Source organism: Strix uralensis, chromosome 16 (assembly GCF_047716275.1).
Source record: "Strix uralensis isolate ZFMK-TIS-50842 chromosome 16, bStrUra1, whole genome shotgun sequence".
Taxonomy (NCBI): Eukaryota; Metazoa; Chordata; class Aves; order Strigiformes; family Strigidae; genus Strix; species Strix uralensis.
In genome coordinates this window covers 8,470,352-8,490,201 of record NC_133987.1, presented here as the reverse complement: position 1 = coordinate 8,490,201, position 19,850 = coordinate 8,470,352, and the positions used below count along the sequence as shown (strand labels likewise).

Sequence of the window (19,850 nt, the reverse complement as noted above, 5' to 3'; positions counted from 1 at the left end):
ATTTGGCAAAGAGTTGCTGCCTAGTCCCAGTTACGTGCATTAAATGGTAACAAGATTCCCATGCTGGCACTTTAAACAATGTGGGTATTTCCTTTGTACATCTCACCAGCATTGGTCAACCCCAATGGATTTCACTAATAAAATACGCGAGTTTCACAGCTTTGAAAAAAAAAAAATCTTTACAGAATAAGCAACTTCCATAGTCTCTTCTGTAAGCTCATATTCAAACGGTAGTTTGCAAAAAAGAGCAGCTCATTTTTGTGTTTGTGCTGGAGTTGATTTGACAATTGGTATTTCCTCAAGAGGACTCGCATTAGCAAGTGCATTATGTCAATACTAGGCACAAGTACTCCTGCAAGGAGTAGTGCTGCCCCATATATGTTGAAAGAAGAGTGAAATACTTAGAAACACGCTTTTAAGGTTACCTCTACTCTGCCCTTGCATCTTAAAGGCAAATGATCAGTTGGAAACATTTTACTTAAGGAATCAAGAAATCTCTATTAAAGTGCCCTGAAGAATTCTGACAAAGTAGAGCCCACTCCTGCAGATCTCATTTAACACACCACTTCAAAAGTCACCTACTTCTCACATCAAGTCAGTACTCTGCTGCCCAACCTCTCAATTCACTTGACTCCTAGAGGCAGTCAAATGCTGCCACATAACCTCCATCCACTACAGCAGCTGGTATATAGCCTAACTCCTGATCATCTTACATTACTGCCATACCTAGTATTTCTGTACCAAAATAAAAACATTTAAGCAACAGTTTGTCCGCTCTGAATCAAGAGTTAGTGTGAATGACTAGTGCCTCACCTTTGTACTGCCCAAAACACACAGCTGGCTGCCTATAAGGCTTTGAAGCCATCAGCTCTTCACGTAAGGAGAATGCAGCAACAAGCTATACCAGCACAAGGACTAGGCTGTTCACTATGCAGCATTTCCAGCACACTATCTGTTCTGGCAGGCATAATTTAACCACTTCAATTTATTTCAAGTGTCTGCTTAGAGAAAAAAAACACATCACATAGTTAATTCATAGGGGAGTGACTCGGAAGTGACTCATGTCCTATTACAAATACACCCAAACCCCCACACCTCAAAACACCCAGAGAATGGTGAATCAATATAAAAGAAAGGGTCTTTAAAACATTTTCCAGAGTCTTCTCACATCCAAGGCTTCTGAGGCTCTTAGTATTTGAAGTATTACTGGAAGTGTTCCATACAATTCCCTGTGCACAGATCTAAAAATAGCCATGGACATAGTAGTAAGTTTTTGTCTGTATTTGCAAGTCCCATACTTCCCTCTCAGGAACTCATTAATGATGAGATTTTTTTAAAAAAGGAGTATTAAAACATTAGAAATTCTTTCAACAGTGCTGTGAATATCTATAATAATACATCAATAATAACAATTAAATTTAAATTGATACTCTAGTGTTGGATTGTGAATATAGTCTGTCTATTAAGAATAACTGCATTAAAACAGATGCCTTTCGCCGCCTCCGTGGATGGCCATGCTCTTTTCTGTACCAAGAAAGGCAGGTATCTGTAAGCGCAAGCCAAAAGCTAGTCTGGCTGCATGTGAGTAACTCAGCACAGTTGCCTTAACTGCAAATAGGCTTTGGAGTTCAGAGGAAACAGCCCCATCAATCCTAAAGAGATGAGAATATTACTTCTACCACAGGAGAAGTTCAGGAGCTCTTGAATTACATAGTTACAGGCTAGAAAGACTCAGTATTTTGAAGGGAAGCAGTAAGAGTCATTCAAATAAAGACACTGCTCTGACTAAGAGTAGTTAGGATGGATATTTAAAAACAAAACCAAAAAACATTGTGCATGTTTCACAAACCTGATAAAACAATGTCAATTTTGCTTTAAGAATTGATGAAACCAGATGATGGCCTTTGTGGATCTGCTCATTGTCAGCTTAAGCTCTATAACAGCGCTAGCACACAATATCTATCTGTTCTGACCATGACAGAAGTATCATTTTCTTGCCTGACAAGCCCTATTTATCCCATCTATACCCACAATGATATGAAGCATGCTAAGTTGCAAGAAGTCAAACAAGTACCTAACCCTGCTTCAGATTTTGTTTGTTCTGGACACATTAAAACAGAAGTGAATGGCTTCACATGTTCTCCCACTAGAGACCAGGGAGGAAGAAAAAAAAAAACCCACAACCGAAAGCCACCACCAAAACAGAAACCACCTGACCAAAGCAATTCCTACCTTGGCCACAGTCTCACGTTTATGACATGAAAGGAAACATCATTTATGGGTGCAAAAAAGCTTGCATATACATGCACTTGAACAACCAAACACTTGTTATTAGGCTCAAACTGATCATAACCGAAATCCCAAGGTCCTTTCTCCAAGCCACCATTCAAAATAGAATTTGTCTCCACCTGCTGGCAATGAAGAATTAACACCCAGTTGCCCAAACTACCACGGCAACCTCAAAAGAAAAAATGTTACAAGACATTGAGACACATGATAAATGTATTCCTTTCTAACATACAGACAGAAACTGGGGTAGGATAATGAGGGCAAGGGAGAAGAGAGAAGAATCACATACTGATTACAAAGGAATTCCTATTCTAGTAGTTAAAAAACGAGGACAGACGTGACAATGTAACCAAACATACAATGAAGCTTTTGTCCCCAAACTACTTGGCTTGCATACAAGGAACAGAGGAACTTTGGTCGGTGGGGACAGGCTGAGGCGGAGGAAGAACGAGAGGCTGATGTTTGTGAGAAGAAAGTGTAATTGGGCAGTCTGCTTTAAGAAAGACGGTGAAGAAAAAAAAGCAAAAAACCACCCTGCTATTGTAGAATCCACCCACTCACTTCTGAAATGCTCAAAGACCCAGACAGAGATTTACAGCCAGCACTTCTAGGCACTGAATATGAAGCAGAAAACACTGAAATGCCCAGAGGCAGCTTCTGTGGTCCCAGAGAAGAAGTTTTCAGATTGTATGAGGTTATGGTCAGAGCCATTTTCTTTCAACAAGTCTGCTACTGCTGAGTCAGTCATTAAGCTTAGCCTTACAGACCATAGGAAGACACCTGCACGTTGCAATTTTCAGCTCTAGTTAACCAACCAACATGTTTTTAAACAAAGTCACATATCTTCCTGAAGAAATACAGACAGTTCAAAAGCAGACCAATATAATCCTACAGTTTACAAGCCAAAATAACAACAATAATAAAAAGAGCTGGTGCTCCATTGACTGTAAGACCTGGGTGAAGAAAATGCTAGTGCCGAGAAAAGTCATTATTTCACACATTGTCCAGAAACATTCACAAAGATCATAGTAATGTAAAGCTTCAAATTCCGGTGATGATTTTAAAACTATTAAAGATAATAAATTCAGTTCAAACCAAGCATATTCCATTTAATAGCTCATTTATACTAAATAAGAAAGGGAGTGCTGATGCAGAGGTTTTCTTTAGTCTTAGTTAAAATCAGTTCAGAAAAGATTTATTTTCTCAGAGTCCACTATATCTGGCTTATTTATTTACATGAGGCTATATCCAGCAAGGGTTTAAACTAAATGAAGGTATGGGTTTACACACATCATATGCAAGTATAAATAAAGGCATCTCCTTAAACCACCTGCTTCCTTTAAAAAGTTCTGCAGTTAAAAAAAAATTTTTTTAAACAGAAATGGTACTGCTGCTATTCCCCATGTACTCAGGGGATCAGACTTCCTTCAAACCTAGAAGCGAGGAATGGAAACTTGTTCAAGTTATTAAGGTCTTAATTTGTTTAGCGATCAATCCAGAAGCACCATTTGTATCCTCGAGAACAATCTATTACATTTTAAAAACTTTTGTGCAGTAAGTGCTTTTTATTACAATTAAGGTACTTTAGAATCTCCTGATGATGCAGCCTGCACAGCAAAATAATAGCACCCGCACCCAGGATTTTCAAGGTGTTAGTGCCACAGACGCATGCAGTGGGACCGAGTTACACAGTATTTCTGTGACACACTGTATTGTTGCACTACAAGTTCACAGTTCTGGTACCTGCAGCAGTTCCGGTTGTCCCACTAGCATTTGACAGGTTATATGAATGCCATCCAAAAAGATGCATGACAGAGCTATACCATGATGTTGAAGATGACAGCATATTAAATGATCACTTGCACGCCTGTATGCTTGGTTTTTGTGGGGCTTTTTTATTTTTTGGTATTTCCTGTTTAATCCTTAAAGCCAGAGAATGCAGAGGTAGGCCTACTAGTCTTGGAATGCTATTTATTCAACAAACTACATTTCTTTTTCCAGTTTGATGCAATTTTATTGCTAACCAGTACAGGAACAAACCTCCCACATGAATCCAATCTGAATCTCTCCCTAAAAACAAAACCCATGCTTGATCATACCATTTCCCAGAAAAAAAAAAAAAAAAAAAATCTTAACAGGCTGCTGATGCAATTATTGCTTACTATACCGGATTCTCTTAGTAGTTGTCTCATGTTAAATTCAAGTTCCCTGTGGCATGAACCATCTTTTTATTCCACATTTGAACAGTGCTTAAAACAGTAAAGTCTTAGTCTGTGTCTACAGATGCTAGGAATGATGGAACAATTAATCTATCTTCTCTCCCCACTGTACATCCTCCTCCCCACCCCCAGTGCTGTAACATGGAAATTGGTACACTTTTAGCCTAAGGAAGTGAGGTTTATACAATCATCCTGTGACAGTTTAACCTAGCCATTTTATTTATTCTTTAGCCATTCATTTAGCAGTCTCAGGATACTTCAGAGACAGATTTCAAAAGATATGCAACAAGCCTCAAATAGGCATCTTATTAGTGGAGACAGATGAGTACCCAAGGGCTGTAACATGAGTTTAACTACAGTATTAGACACTAGAGAACCCACAGTATTAGACACTAGAGGAGCAGTGTGAAGAAACAAAGAAGAATTTCACTACTGAATTTCTCTAGTTTTCCTTTAGCTATATAGAGTTCCTTTGTTTCTATCCTCTGCCTAGCTCCTCTAATTAAACATTGATAACATATGCAGGTATGAAGAATTTCACCTTTATCTGTCTCTCTTCCTTTTTTTTTTTTTTAAAAAAAAAAAGCTGAATGCAATTTGGGAACAGAACACCCAAAACAAAGAATTCTACCTGCAGATTGAAGCATAATTAATATGCTAAAATCATAAAGATACATTTATTAGAACAATTAGGAAATCATCCCATATAATTTTCCAAAAACTAGTAACCATGGTACTAGGTGCATGGATCAGTACCTTGTTTCACTGAACAGGGAAGAAAAAGAGAGAAAAAAAAGCATCTCCATCTTGTACATAGGAATAGTAAGGAGTGGATTATGAACAGCTGTCAGAAACATATTCCACACCAGAAGTGCAGCTATTTTGGCACAAGAGCATGAAGACCTAATAACAAGAAAGCAAGGAAGATAGCACATTTTTACGCTCACTGTCATCTTTCAGTTGCTTATCCAAGTTTCACTTGCAGACGTCAGGATGAAAAGAAACAGTCAAATAGCAGCAGCCAGAATGGGTGTTGCATTCACTTCAAAAGATCTGCATGCAGGAATAGTTTGCCAGTTTCAATACAGTGCAAGCTGGCAGGACTGGAAAGCTACAAATTAAGTGTGCCTTCATCAGTGACCTACTATGAACAGACCTACTGAGCTGCTAAAATATTTTTAGTTCAACCAATTCCTGCCTTTTTTGGTTCCTCTTGCTCTTCCAGTTTATCCAGTCATGTGCACTTTTCCACTCCCTCTTATTGCCATGTAGTTTTTCAAGTTTGGCTCCTATTACCACTTGTTTCTGCTGCTGAAGCGCTCAGATTTACAGCATTACTACAAACAGCTCATATAATAGCTAAGTCTTGCATGTAGCAAGCAATCTTTCAACTGAAGAGAGATTTATACAACAGGGAACTTTTTTCCTCCCACCGGGAAGATGGATGTACTCACCAGTTGATACTCGCTCCGACGGCTGAAGGCTTCCTTGATTCCCGAATCCCTCCAGAGCGCACCCAGTGCGGGTACATACAGCTGGAAGGTGGCAGGCTCTATGGGCATTCCAGCTTTGTTTTCAAAAGCCATCAAAAACATTCCATGCTTCTCATTCTCGGTGTACTGCCAAGGGATCCCCAGTTTGTCCCGTGCATCAACCAGAACCCTGCAGCCCTAAAGAATGATTCAGATAAGAAAGTCAGTGATAAAATGACTGAAGTGTAAAAGAACAAGGACTCAGAGGTACTTGAAGCTGGTTTTTTTTTTTTTTTTAAACACTATTCTGGTGAGACTGAACTCAGGAGAGAATCATAAACATTGTTTATTGCAACATCTGAGTCAAAATGTATTTTTCCAGGTGGAAAAAAAATATATAAATAGCAGCAACAGCTAGTTGCAACAAGGAATACTACCAACAGATAATAAAAGTAAACATCAAATGCTTAAGAAAAGTATCTGGAAAGTAAGGTATGATCCTCATAGCTGTAGTTTTGAAGGTAACACCATGCCTAAAACCATATTCTTCCATCTTTCTCTTTGCATTTTTACAGATCAAAAAGGATACTAGTTTTCTCAACCATTAGGAGATCCAAAAAGCATTAAAAAAATATTGTTGAAAGAACATACTGTATATTCTGGTGAAGTGAAGTATATTAAGTGCCCAAAATTTGAGGATACTTAGTAACTTCTAGTGCTGTATGCATCCACCAACTAGTTAAACATTTAGGTAAGACAGACAGCAATACCAAACTAGCAAGATCAAAAAGCATGTTGCTGTGAAGCACAATTTTGACACGATCTGTTTGGATGCTATACAACACAGCTACCCAACTTTACAGATTTCTTGAAAGTTTGCTGTAAATGAACATCTTCCACTGAGACACTTTCATCCACATGGTTGTCTCCAGTAGGAAAGCCCAGCAGCAAAAAGACTGAAGACATTGCTTATATTTCAAGCAGGTGCAGTTTTCCATCAGCATCAGCTTACTTTTTGAACTTGCCACACATTTGCTAAGATGTTATGACTGGTAGGTTTTGGTACTCTAATTCTGAAAAAAAAAATCTGGAAGGAAAGTGATCTAGTTCTCAAATTTAACTCAGGACTACTGAGACTGCTTAATTTCACATTTTGCAGTTTTTATGGAAACTTAGTTTCATATTCATGGCAACAAGCCAAACATATGAAGTTAAGTAACTTTAAAACTTCAGTCTTGAATCTAACTACACCTATACTAAATTGCTTCAGATGGCCAAGAGTTATTTCTCAACAGTAAGCACCATTTTAATAATAGATAGATCTGTTAATGGTGCTTAGCATCTCAAGCACCATCTAATTCACAAGTAAAATCTGTGTAATATTAAACTACTTTTCTCATTGTGTTGATCTTTGGTTTTACAGTTTATGAAAATAAATAAAAAACAAAACTGAAGTTTTGTTTCCACATGAACCTCCACATTACTGAACTGATTTTTTTTTGCATACTTTAAGCTATTAAGAGTGTACGTATGTTTTCTTAGCACTTGAACCTTTCACCTCTCCAGTCCTTTAACAGCACCATACAACAAGAACAGTAACTTTCCCAGTGGAAATTAAGATTGGAGAGGCAAGTGAGAAGCAACTTAGTGTGAGCGTCACAGAACTGGAACTCAAAGCAAAGCATCGTAATTGTCACTATGTAACAGTGTTCCTGAAGTGCAGTTTCCCAAAAATGTAAATATTTATAATTCTGTAGTGATTGTTACTTTCTTTTTATAAAGTAGAGAATATATTTCCACAATACCATGAAAAGATGAAAATTGAATATTTACAAACTGCTGTTTTAAATTCTAGACATAACTATCTAGTAACCCTGTCATACAGACAAAAAGCCAACTTTCATTCCTAGTTACAGAATTTATTCCTTTATTAATGGAAGTCTTTAGATTTGCATTATTCAAACAGTGTTAACAAGTGTAAGCATGAAGGAAAAACACTTCTAAGGCTCTGTCTCTGAAGAGCAGATGCCTGCACGACATCTCACGACCTTAGACACTTCTGCAAACCCATCACTTGCACAGAACAGCCTCCCGGCTGCAATTCAAAGTCAGTGTCAGCTCCCCCCTAACCCCAGTCGAGAACTGCAAGATTTTCCAAAGCACTGTGGTAACTGAGCCTGGTGAGACTCTGCTATTTCTAAGTATTTAATGCCAGGTTTGTTTCTGTTCAGCAAGAAGTGTTTATGAACAGAAATGGTTAATTGGCTGGCAATCCCCATCTCCCCACCCTTGGGCCCTTCCAGAGCTCCCAGCCCACACAGGCCAGCTCTGACCTTTCACCTGCTTTGGCTCCAGCTCTCTGTAACCATCTCCCCCAGCCACTCAGCTCAGCTCCGGCTTTTCCATCTTACAGCTTTCAGACTGATTTAACCCTTCCCCATCTCACAGCTGCCGCAGTCCCTTCAGAGGGTTTGCAAGACTGCACAATTCCTGTTTGGATAAAGCGGCACCGGGACCTCAGGCTCGGGTTTCCCCACACTGTTGCTTTGCCTTTTTCTGCTCCCACTGGAAATATGGAGGATCTCAAGAGACTGTTGTTAAGGAAAGTTTCATCATTTGTTTGGAGAGAACCACAAAAGAGAGTTTCAACCAAGGGCGTAGAGACTGCTCCTGTCCCAGAATAGTCACTTATCTGCTGGCTGCTGCTCCTTGCAAATGCAGGTTTGGATCTCCCTGGGGCAAGAGAGGGAACTAAACTTAGACCTCACAGACCCTATGAGAGTGCATTAACTACTGTAAGGTCACCCACAGGGAGCTTGTAGCATCAGCACCTTCCTCTGTTTGAGCAAGAAATGGTTGCCACCGAATCACATACAGAGCCCAATCTGGGACCAAGTGGCAGATTCAGATGTAGAGATGTCACCATTAGCACTGACAAAACAGACATATATAGACATGTGTAGAAGGTCAAGTTTAAAGACTGAATGAAGAACATAAATCCAGGAAATGACTTAGCAGGAATGCTGTCCTATGCATAACCACAGGAACAGCACTTCTCAAAAAAAAAAAAAAAAATCAGAATTTGTAGAACACACCAGCTTTGAGATATACACCTAAAATGCACCAGGAGTAAAAGCTTTACATAACAAGTAAAATAGCCAATGTTTCTTCCCCTCAGCTCTTAGCAGTTAAGAGTATTTGTGACTCAGCAAGATCCCCAGTAAAGTGAATCTAGACTTTTCTCCATCTGAAGTGAATCGAAACATTTCTCCATCTCTGCAGAACAGTTCCATAGATGCTACAAGCAGATGTCAGAAAGATGAGGAGAAACAGAGGAACCGCCAAATTTAGAGCCCATGAAATGTGAGAATAGCAATACAGAGTTACTGCTTACACTATTTTTTGCAGCCACAATGAGCATTTGATAATCCCTGCCCCATTCCCCCACAGAACAAGTTACCATAGGAAAGGTTCCCTCCTTCCAGAAACACATTCAAAACACTTTCTGTATCTTTTTTCTCCAAAAAGACCATCATGGGAGATAGCCAGAGAGTCACTTCTATCCTCAAGTAAAACTGCTTAAAAGTTTATAGGTACTATTGATGCCCAGAGGTAAAGATTTCACTTAGAAGATTAAATTTAAATAAATTCCAAGAATTTCCATTTATTATAGAATAAGCAGAATAGTGTAATATATTTAATAATAAAGTATATTTATCAAAATGGAATTTGGACTAAGACACCATTGGTACTAATAAGAAAAAACCCACCAAGTCTTATTAAATGTACAACACTACCTCCCAAGCTCTAATAAGGAAGGTAGCACCAGACTATTTCCACTGCAGTGCTCATTTCACAGTAAACCTTCTCAACACTGCTATGACAGTTTTTCTGATTTTCTACTACTATAGAAAATGTCAATTTTCTCTTTCATTCAGAAGACTGAATATGGTCAATTACCGTGCTGTTTTCAAATTTGGAATATGGAAAAAAAATATGGCAACAGCTTTTGATATGAAATAAACTTCTGAACAGTTCAACTGATTTAAAGCTTTTGTGCTGTAATCAAAGCAGGACCCAGAATAAGCACAGATGGAAAGAATTAAAATTCACAGATAAGGATAGTGTCAGGCATTAGAAAATGGCAAAACAGCAGCATACTGGAAGCACCAGTTAAGGAGGGGAAAAAAGGATATTCTTCGTTCCATTCCTAATAATTGGCACACACAAAACCTGAGTGGAGATAGGGTAGCACAATTAAAGGTGTAACAAGAGTGTGACATGCGATCTAACTCATGAAGTATTGTATCTTATGCAGAAGAACACACTAAAGAGATCTAGAAATCCACAGTTTTGAAAAAAGATAACCAAGGCACGATATACCAGGAAACCACAGAAATTACAAATGAATTGGAGAAGGAGGGTAGAAAGAGACTCTTCTTTCCATGCCCCTTGCTACATAAGAATGAGTAGTACAGCAACACAGTTATCAAACAGAAGTTAAACTAAAAGAAGGGGTTTTTCTATACACCCCCCAGTGACAAACTCATTTACATAGGATGTTGGCCAAAACTATAAATGGATTCAAAAAGCAATCAAGACAAATTGATGGAAGAAAGGTCCAAAGAGGACTATTCAATTACATTCCAGATGCAGCTCCTGGCTCAAGAAGTTTCCAAAACCAAAGGCTGCCAATAAGTGGAGGAGTATACCAAAGTATCACATTGCCTTGTTCTTGTACCCGTTTTTGGTTGTGGTTTTTTTTTCATGTCAGAGACAAAGCGCTAGATCCTTGGCCTGACAGAGCACAGCTGTTAGGCACTAAGCAGAATGTTTGCTACTCACCAGCAGTATGAAGGTTTTATGAGCATTTGCGCAAATGCTCATTACTAGGACTGACTCAAATATATTTTTTGTCTCCTTTACTTTTGAAAACATTCTAGCTTTGGAAAAAAAATATCCAGGTCATCTTGCATTTTAAAATAATAAAGTGATCTTGCCGGAATTATTAAAAAGGTTATCACCAGCTCATGTCACTTGAAGCCAGTGATGCTTGCCAATACATGAAAAGAAACGTTGCAGAGCAGCTTGATTTAAAAATATCTTACATCAGTAGTTACACTACTACATTAAACACAACATTCACATTTTAAATTATTTACATACTCCAGTACTTGAAGGATCCGTTATCCTTAAAATCTCGCACCTTTCACCAAATGGACCAACTCAGAGGCCGAGTGAACTCACCCCAGTTAAGCACCAAACACACAATGGAAACAATAGGTTTGGGGGGCCCTCGCTCGTAAGCAAGGGCAGGTCCTTCCATGCACAGACCAGCAGTCACGGGATCAAAAGATTTTATTATTGTAGTCAAGTGTCTAGAGAGAATTTGCAAAACTACTTAGAGTTTGTATACAAATAGAAAAGTCTCCTACAGTGCATTTTCTCAAAATAATTTTAAGGAACTACTAGTGGGTATGAGATCACAGACAACAGAGTAACTGTTGTTACACGTGAAATACTGCAGCAGCTACTTTTTAAGTTTTTACCATTAATACACTGCTCTAGAGGGAAAGCCCTCTATCTCCAGCATCTGTATATTACTGTATATTGCTGTTGCAAGAGAAGTGCTGATCACTGCTGAATACTTGATCAGGGGACTCCAAGTCACAGCAAACAGGCAATACTGTCTTCGCCTGGGTGTAAACCAACATGACCATTGCAGGCAACAGGGAGATTCAAACCTGTTTCCTACTGTGTGCTTTTCCTCATCGTTGTTGAGAAGGAACTGGCAGAGTCTGGGGATCACAATTCACAGAGACCAATATAAATCTGAGCTAATACCAAACAGAGTGCTCCCACCTCAACAAGATATTTCTAACAGCCCCTTTATGCCAGTGGAACAGTACAGAGTGATGCAGCAATACGAACACAGGTCCAGCTAGGCTGGCAAGTTTAACTGTACCAAAAAACTGCAACAGCTCTGCGATCACTGGTGCCAATACAAGACAGAGAAAGCTGAATCACACAGCCATAGATGGGACCGGACTCTTCAGCAGCAATGCTTACTGGCAAGTAAAGAAAGATGATAAAATGTAACCTACTTGTATTTTTAGAAAACATCTCTTAACCTTCTAAAAAAGACATTTTCAAATACGATTTTTAAAAATAAAGTTGTCAGTGTTTGCAAATATAGTTGCATGCACTTTTTTTAAATTGCCATCTGGGACAGTGGGAAGAAGGTGATCTAACAAAGTAATAGCAAGACAATCAGATTTTTACAGCATGCTATCATAAAAGCATTAATGGTGTTTTTATTTGATCTGTGTCCTTGGAATGTTATAGCCAAGCAGCAGCCAAGATCCCAATGTCATTAAGGATAAGGCTGCACATGACAGAACAGTCAGTCTAACAACTAGGTACCATCAAAAGGAGCATCTTTCCTGATAGTGTAGTTCCACCCTCTCCTGTCTGATAGGTTTGTCATTTGTCTGAGCCCACAAGCCAATCCAGTGAGCAGACATCACCAACAGCCTAGTCATTTATATAAAAAGTGATTTCCACTACCTATATTAGTTTGCTGTGAGACAGACAAAAGGGTAGGGGTCGGAGCAGCACCAGTTAGACAACAAAAAGGCTCACCAGTTATGCATGTATTTTCACCATTCACATTCTCCAGTGCCACCCAGGTGAGAGCAGGGTAAACAGTAAAGATGACCTACCTTACAGCCCAACACACAAATAAAAAATGGGAACAAAGGGGAAATGTCATTTACTTAGTCCACAGGAACACAAACATTAAGAAACGTTTGGATTAGCCACTGAATCTCTGAACTGGGAGCAGCAGTGATGTCTGCTTGTCTGAAAAGTCTGAAAAAGAGTCCTTGTCTTTGACTGAATCCAGCAAAATTATGATAAATGCAGCAGAAGGAAAATACTCTCACTGCAAGCTTTACTTGCAGCAGAGAGATGACGACCTCAGAGGTGATGACGTGTGCAGGACCTTAAAGTTCTGAGCTTTCAGAATTACATTACCAGGTTTCTCCTTTTCCTGAGACCATCATACTAATATCTAGTTCACGTTTTCAATGGAGCAGAAGCAGCATTTGCAGTTCCAAAAGTATCCCCATCAGGTTTGGCAAGATCCTGTCATGCTGCCCTCAGATATACTGCCACAGTATCCAGCAGATGTGCTTAGACAGAAGGGAAGGGTAGAGAGAGGGGGCCTTCAACATTAGGATAAGACCAGCTCCTCACTCCCACACGGGTGAAAAACTCATACAAGTGAAGGAAGCTCATTTGGAAACTCTACAGCCTCCGATTCCTTCTAGCTTTTTCTCCTATTGTAATTAGTCTTGAACTTACTTTTTCAAACGATTTGTACTAGTTTGCTCCAAAGCTTTCTTGTAAACATTATTAGTAGCACAATTTGCTGATTTCTTTGCCAATACTGTTTCCAAATTAATCATAAAAATATATGTATACTCAACCAACTGAATATAAGCTCCCAAATTTAGTCACTCAAGTGACTAAACTTCTGTCTGGAAAACATGAAAGTATGTGTCTACAGTCTCCAGGGACTAACTCATGTTCTGCAATACTAATGACTACATCACAAGAGCATTGTAAACTCTATTTTGGAACAACAATGAATATTTATCATTTATTATTGACCATTACTCCTCTTCCACTATCGACCATGATGAAGGTAGATTGCTCTCTCCTAGCCCAGACAAGACACCCCAAATGCAAAAAGACCACCAGAGCTGACAGAATTTGTATTTAAGACACAGAACATACATCAACTGGAAGTTAGTAAGAGTTTAATTGATTAAATGAACCCAGAACAGTTAGACCAACAAGATTCATAAGGATTGTTTATTTTCTACATAATTTGGGGAATATTATTTTTCATATTAAAAGAACCACTACACAGTAAAAGCAAAAAACAAAGATAACCAGATTTAAATACCAGTTCTATCACAGAAATTTAGCACTTCTACATTAAATTCAATGGGAAAGCTCCTAATTAGTCACAGTTCCTAGAGTATTCTCCTTGTCACTCCTTTTAAAAGAAACTGTCCCAGCAGAAATGAGATTGACACTGTCCTGCGACCAACTACAAGTATAGCTAGATCCCAACTCTGGAGTAACTGAGTGTCGCTATCATCACCTCCTAACAGGTTACCAAATTTGTTTGCATGTAAACCCAAGGAAATGCGTAGTCAAGTCCATTTAAAGAATAACAAGAGTTCACATAATGGAAATATGTATTCTCTCTTCATTTGTAGGCTATTAGAAGAAATACGCTTGCACTACAAATGACTAGGCAATTTGAATACAAAGTGTAGCTCCCAACTAAATTGAGGAATATTCTTTTCCCACTTCCCAGAGTTTGTATCTGTACCTGACTGAAACCTGCAAGTTGCGAGTTTTCTTGTTTTGTTTTTCAATGACACTTAGGGTCAGAGACCATAAACACAACATAAGCCCATTCAGGGTACAGAAAATACCTGCAACAATGAAGCAGCAGGAGTCCAGGTTTAGTATTGGTTGCAGAAGTCCAAACTTCTTAAAATGGACTTCAGCACAGGCTACTCATTTTGCCCGCTTTACTGCCACTCATATTCAAGCTGTCAAGAAGAAATGCTTTTGGGTATGCCACGTGTATTGCAACTGCACTCAAAAGTCCCAAAGATATATCCCCAGGGAGTTTTCATGTCCAAAATCTTTGGTTGTTTTTTCCCCACTCAGAGCCCACAAATGAAGTAACACACCATTTCCTGAGTACTCCTCTCCACCACAATTCCAGGCTTTTCAATTCCTTAGTCAATCACCACAATTCAGGCCACAGACAACAAGAAAACACACATGTATCGAAACCTTGAGCTGGCCTTCTCATTTTCAACATAGAAGCTAACATTAGCAAAAAACTCAACAGATTATACTTTAGGCTTTTAAAAGCTGAATTTTTTTCTCTCTTCAGATTGAAATCTCCCAAACAAGCTGGTGCAAGTACCACTCTGGTGCTTGTAGATTAATTATTTTCTTACGCAGCTAAACTGGGTTTTTTCAAGCAGCATGATATTCTCATACTTGAAACAAAAAAAACATTTAGACAAGGAACATCAGAGCCATGATTCATCAAGTATCTAAGCTCTTTAACTATTATCAAAGGAAGCAACTAGAATAGCAAGGCCAACCCATCTGTTTTGGAAGTTATCAAAAGATCCCTTCAACTACAGTTGGAAGGCATCGAAATGCTCATGTAACACCACCAGCCATTTCTTCGATTTGAAACTTAAGGTACACAAAAGTTTTCCAAGTTTCTCTGTATATCCAAGAGTTGCCTTAAAATTCATGCTGCAGCAGCATGCCCTGTCCTATCCACTTTCCTTTTCCAGGTGGGTGTGCGAAAGTCATGAAGCCTGTGTACTCATACCAGAACATTAACACTACTGCTTTTCACTTCAATCATCAAAAAGTTCCAAAAAGTTACTTTGAAACTTAGCCTCGATTAACAAGCAAAACCCTAGTTAACCGATGACTATTTACCTTAAACCAAAGCAAAACTAATGTATTTGAAGACCATCCCACAAATGCCAGAAAAAGCTAGCAAGGCCCTGAACCATCACCTGTACTAAATGGAAAAGTAAATTCTGTATCATAGATTTACTTCATTTCAGCATTTTGTTTCTAACTAGGGTTTCCTGAAGTGGGGGATGAGAAACAGAGCGAACAGGGTAAGGAAAGAACTCAGCATTAAGAAGATATCAGAAAAGTGAGAAGCTGAAAACTCAAAATAAAGTGGAAGCTGACAATGTCAGTTCATACATAGCACTGTTATTTTCAAAGAGGTTTCAGGTTCTGCTCTCTGAATCAGTTCCTTCATTCTCCATAAGCTGTACAGACTGCCTAAATACTACTGCAATAAGCACTTTAGAATTATCAAGCACTATTGAGAGAGTAGTAATCCTCCTCCTTCAGAGAGAAGTTTAGTCATGGTTGGAAAATGAAAATTGACCATTTAATCCCAGAGATTTACACTGCATTTCTAACTCAGATCTCAGTGTTGTAGAAGCTTAACAGAACCATTGTTTGACCATGCCGAGAACTGTGTAGAAAAAGGGGCTAAGGTTGCTGCAGCTGTACTTCACAACGTCAGATTTATATGCTATTCGATTTCACGTTGTCCACATATCATATTATAAAAATTAATCTTATATATTTTCTTATAAGTTAGATACATGGTGATCTCCTCTCCATTTAGTCTTAATGGATGATCATTCTAGTCTGAACTTCCTGAAAAAGTGAAAAGAACCTGTAGTCTAAATATTATAGAAAGAATAGCAATCAGGTTCACTTGACAATTTGCATCGTTAAAGTAGTAAAATAAGTTTACTTGAAACATCTTATGGTTATCCACAGAAGTTTAATACAAGAAAGTATTACACAATTATCCTAAAATAAATGCACTGACAACATCACTGTTTTGAACGCCCTGTAATTCTGTCTTGGTATTTGATTCCTTCCTGATGATTATGGCAGAATATCAAGGTGTTATTAGGTTTCCTTCAGATGAGCAAAACACAAACAGAACATCTACTGCCTTCTCCCCACACTCCAGTCTTGGAACTCCTTCCCACCAGAAAACTCATTTAGTTCCCTTTGTTTGCTCTCTCTCCTTCTGCAAACTCCTTCCATGGAGACCACTCCTGAGCCATTGCCCAAAACCTATACGTGAAGAGTAAACACTATTCTTATATGCAAGAGCCATCTCTGTCATCTGGAGAAGAGAAGGAAGAGTCAGACAGATGCGATCCATGTGCCTAGAAGGGTAGCCTAACCTAACGCTCCCAAATCATCAACTGCAAGGCCAAAAGGGTAATCTGCTGAACCATATTAACGCACTTTAAAAACACTTCCCGATTTTAGTTTGATTATTAGGAGGCTTAAAAAGGTCTTCAGCTAACAACATACCAAGAAGTGTTGTTAACTACCCATCTTGAAATCAGAATACTTGACTGCTACCTTGAGGACCTGAATTCTACTCAAGTTCTACAAATTTGCCCAAAGCCATCCAACAGACAAGTGTTTCAAGTGCAAAACTCTGTCTCCCCTACTACAAGATGAAGATGCTTATTTTCCTTTCCAAAGCACACCAAGTTCTACTGCTGAAAGCTCTATACCTTCTGCATACATATTACATTTTACCATAACTAGTATTGCTTAGATAACTTAAAGAGGAAGGAGTCTTGGATTTTTTCTGTTTTCACAAACTGCTTCCTTAAAAGCCTCTGCTACTACTTTAAATCAGTAGCAGTAACAAATAAATCACTGGCAGTACCAAAGTAAGCATTAAGACCTCTAAAATAAGACTCCTTACTTCTACGTGTATAGATAAAAACTTGTAACACTCTTTGCTCACACAACTACAATGAAAGAGAAGCTTCCAAGCTTCAACTTTCTTGCAGTTAATGGGCTCCTGCAATTCTGAAAATGGACAAAAAAAGGAAAAGAAAATTAGTCAACAATTTTCCTGTTCCGTAACAGAAGCAAAAGCCCTTCATGGAATAGCAGCATGCTTAGAAACAAGAGCCATTGTATGTGTGTGCCCATTAAGTGCATATAAAACTTCAATTTAAAAACCAAATCTGAAAATTCGGAAGTAACTTGTTATCCTTAACTTGCACAGTTCCCTTTCTTTAATTTTCTATGAAATCTTAGAGCCTCACAAATCCATGCCCACCTAAGAATGGAGACTGTCCTACAGAAAAATACAGGCAAGAAAGTAGCAGATCTTTTAGAGGAAGATTATGAAGAGATAGAGATATTCTTAAGTGAGCTTTTTATGCATCTTTAGGTATTTTCTGAAATACAATCACTTCTACCTGCACAGGGCATCAAAGCTTGTTTCCCAGAGAGAAACAGTATTTGCCAAGGCTGATTTTCCTTAAATGTCTGTAGACCAAAGGCTCTGTCTGTAGGCTCTACCTTTATAATCTGTAGGCTCTGCCTTTATAATCTCCAGTCATTAGAGAAATATACTACCAGCACTGTAAAGCCTGCACACACATTGAACAAGAACTTTTTTGCAAAGGTACCAAAATAAAGTTATTTCCACTTCAGTGCTATGCTTGATAACATCCCACACTACCCAACTCTACGGGCCTACGCTCCCCTATTTCTAAAGAGGTGCTGAGTAACAATCACTCGCAGCCACATCTATACAAGCACCCATTTCTCATCCCATCTCGAGGCACATAGACTCAGGGCATTTAGCAGAGGCACGGAAAGTCCTCCTCATTTCTTCAAATTTTGAAGTTTCTCAAATTCTGACTTCGAGGATGCCCTCATAATGTTTTTTCCAGAACGCAGGCCACACCTATATCCTCTTTCCTCTGCGTTCCCACAAAGCTTTTCTCAATCCCCTTTGCAGGGAAGTTTCCTCTGAGCTTTCTTCATCGAGGCCTTCTGACGGATAACGCTTGGAGCCCCACAGAGCCTCGCCTCCCGCAGCCCGCCGGGCAGCCGCACAAAAGGCACACGCCTTCCGAAACACCTGCACCACAGAAACCCCTTCCCCGGAGAGGCGGGGGGTGCACCGGGGAGGTGCGGCGGAGCCCCGGCCGAGCTCACATCCTTTTCCGACGGTGATTCCGGGCTCGGCCCAAACTCCCCAAACCGCCGTGGATGCGTCGGCGCCGGCCTCCATCCTCGACGGCTCCGGGCGACGGCGACTGGAGCCGTCGCTCCCCACCCCCTCCTCCCCGCCCGGGGCCCCCTCCCGCCCCTCACCTTGAGGATGTTCTCGTAGATGGTGGCCCGAAACTCCAGCAGCGCCTTCTGGTCGAACTCGCGACCGTGGATGATCCGCATCTGCTTGAGGAAGGTGGACTTGCCGCTCTCGCCGGCGCCCAGCAGCAGGATCTTGACCAGGCGGCGCACGGCCCGCCTCTCCCGGGCCAGCATCGCGTCGATCTCCCGGCTCCGCCGCCGCGCCTCCCGCTCCGCATCGCGGCTCCGCTCCTTGCCCTCCCGCCGCGGCTGCTCCCCCGCGCGGCCCGTGGCCTCGGCCGGCAGCAGGCAGCGGCTCAGGGTGCGCACCACGCCGGACATGGCGGCTGCGGGACGGCGGGAGCGCTCACAACGCCGCGGAGACCCCAGCCAGCTCCGCCAGCATCGGGCGGAGGCCGCCGAGACGCTGGGACCCGGGAGGAGGAGCAGCAGCAGCCGCAGCCGGGGGCTAAGGGCCGGGACCGCCCATTCCCCTTCTCCCGGCTCGGCTGGGCGACGCTGCGGAGGGAGGGGAGGCGGGGTGCGGCCCAGGGAGGCCGGCCGGCCGGCCGGGGGGAGGGGTGGCGGCGGCGGCGGGGCGCGGCCCGCAGGCCCTGCCCGGAGAGGGGGCACCGCCGCCCCACTCCTCTCCGAGCGGCGAGAGGACGCCGCGGGGTCGGGGAGCGGCGGGAAGACGTCCCCGAGCCCCTCAGCCCGGGTTCAGCCAGCGGCCGCCTCCAGTCCCGCTGAGGCGCGGCGGGGCGGGGGGACGCGGAGCCCCCGGCCCCTGCACTCGGGGAGCGCTGCCGCCGCCGCCTGCGGAGGGAGGTGCCCGCTCGGCCCTCCCGCCCCGCCAACACTGCATCTCATTGGGCGACAGGAGTGCCGGTCAACGCCTCCCTCTTCCAATTGGAGAAGCTGACATTGAGGGGCGGGGTTAGGCGGGCGACAGGGCTCAAGGCACGGCAGCGCCGGGAGGGACAGCGCGGGGACGGAGGCGGGGCTGCCCCGCGAGAGGCGGGATAAGCACCAATCAGAGGCGAGGGGGCGGGACCCCGGGCGGGGCGGGCCGGCAGGGGGCGGGGCATGGGCC

The 19,850-nt window shown here is 41.4% G+C and overlaps 1 protein-coding gene across 1 annotated transcript in view; it reads right to left on the bottom strand.

Moving 5' to 3' along the window:
* GNA12 (G protein subunit alpha 12) overlaps positions 1–19,557 on the bottom strand; it is a 44,402-nt gene extending 24,845 nt beyond the window's left edge. The window contains exons 1-2 of the mRNA XM_074885712.1: positions 18,779–19,557; positions 5,963–6,178 (exon numbers count right to left, since the gene is read on the bottom strand). Of these exons, the coding sequence (XP_074741813.1) occupies positions 5,963–6,178; positions 18,779–19,099 (537 nt within the window). The 5' untranslated portion in view covers positions 19,100–19,557. The remainder of the gene's footprint in view (positions 1–5,962; positions 6,179–18,778) is intronic.
* Positions 19,558–19,850: the final 293 nt, after the last annotated feature.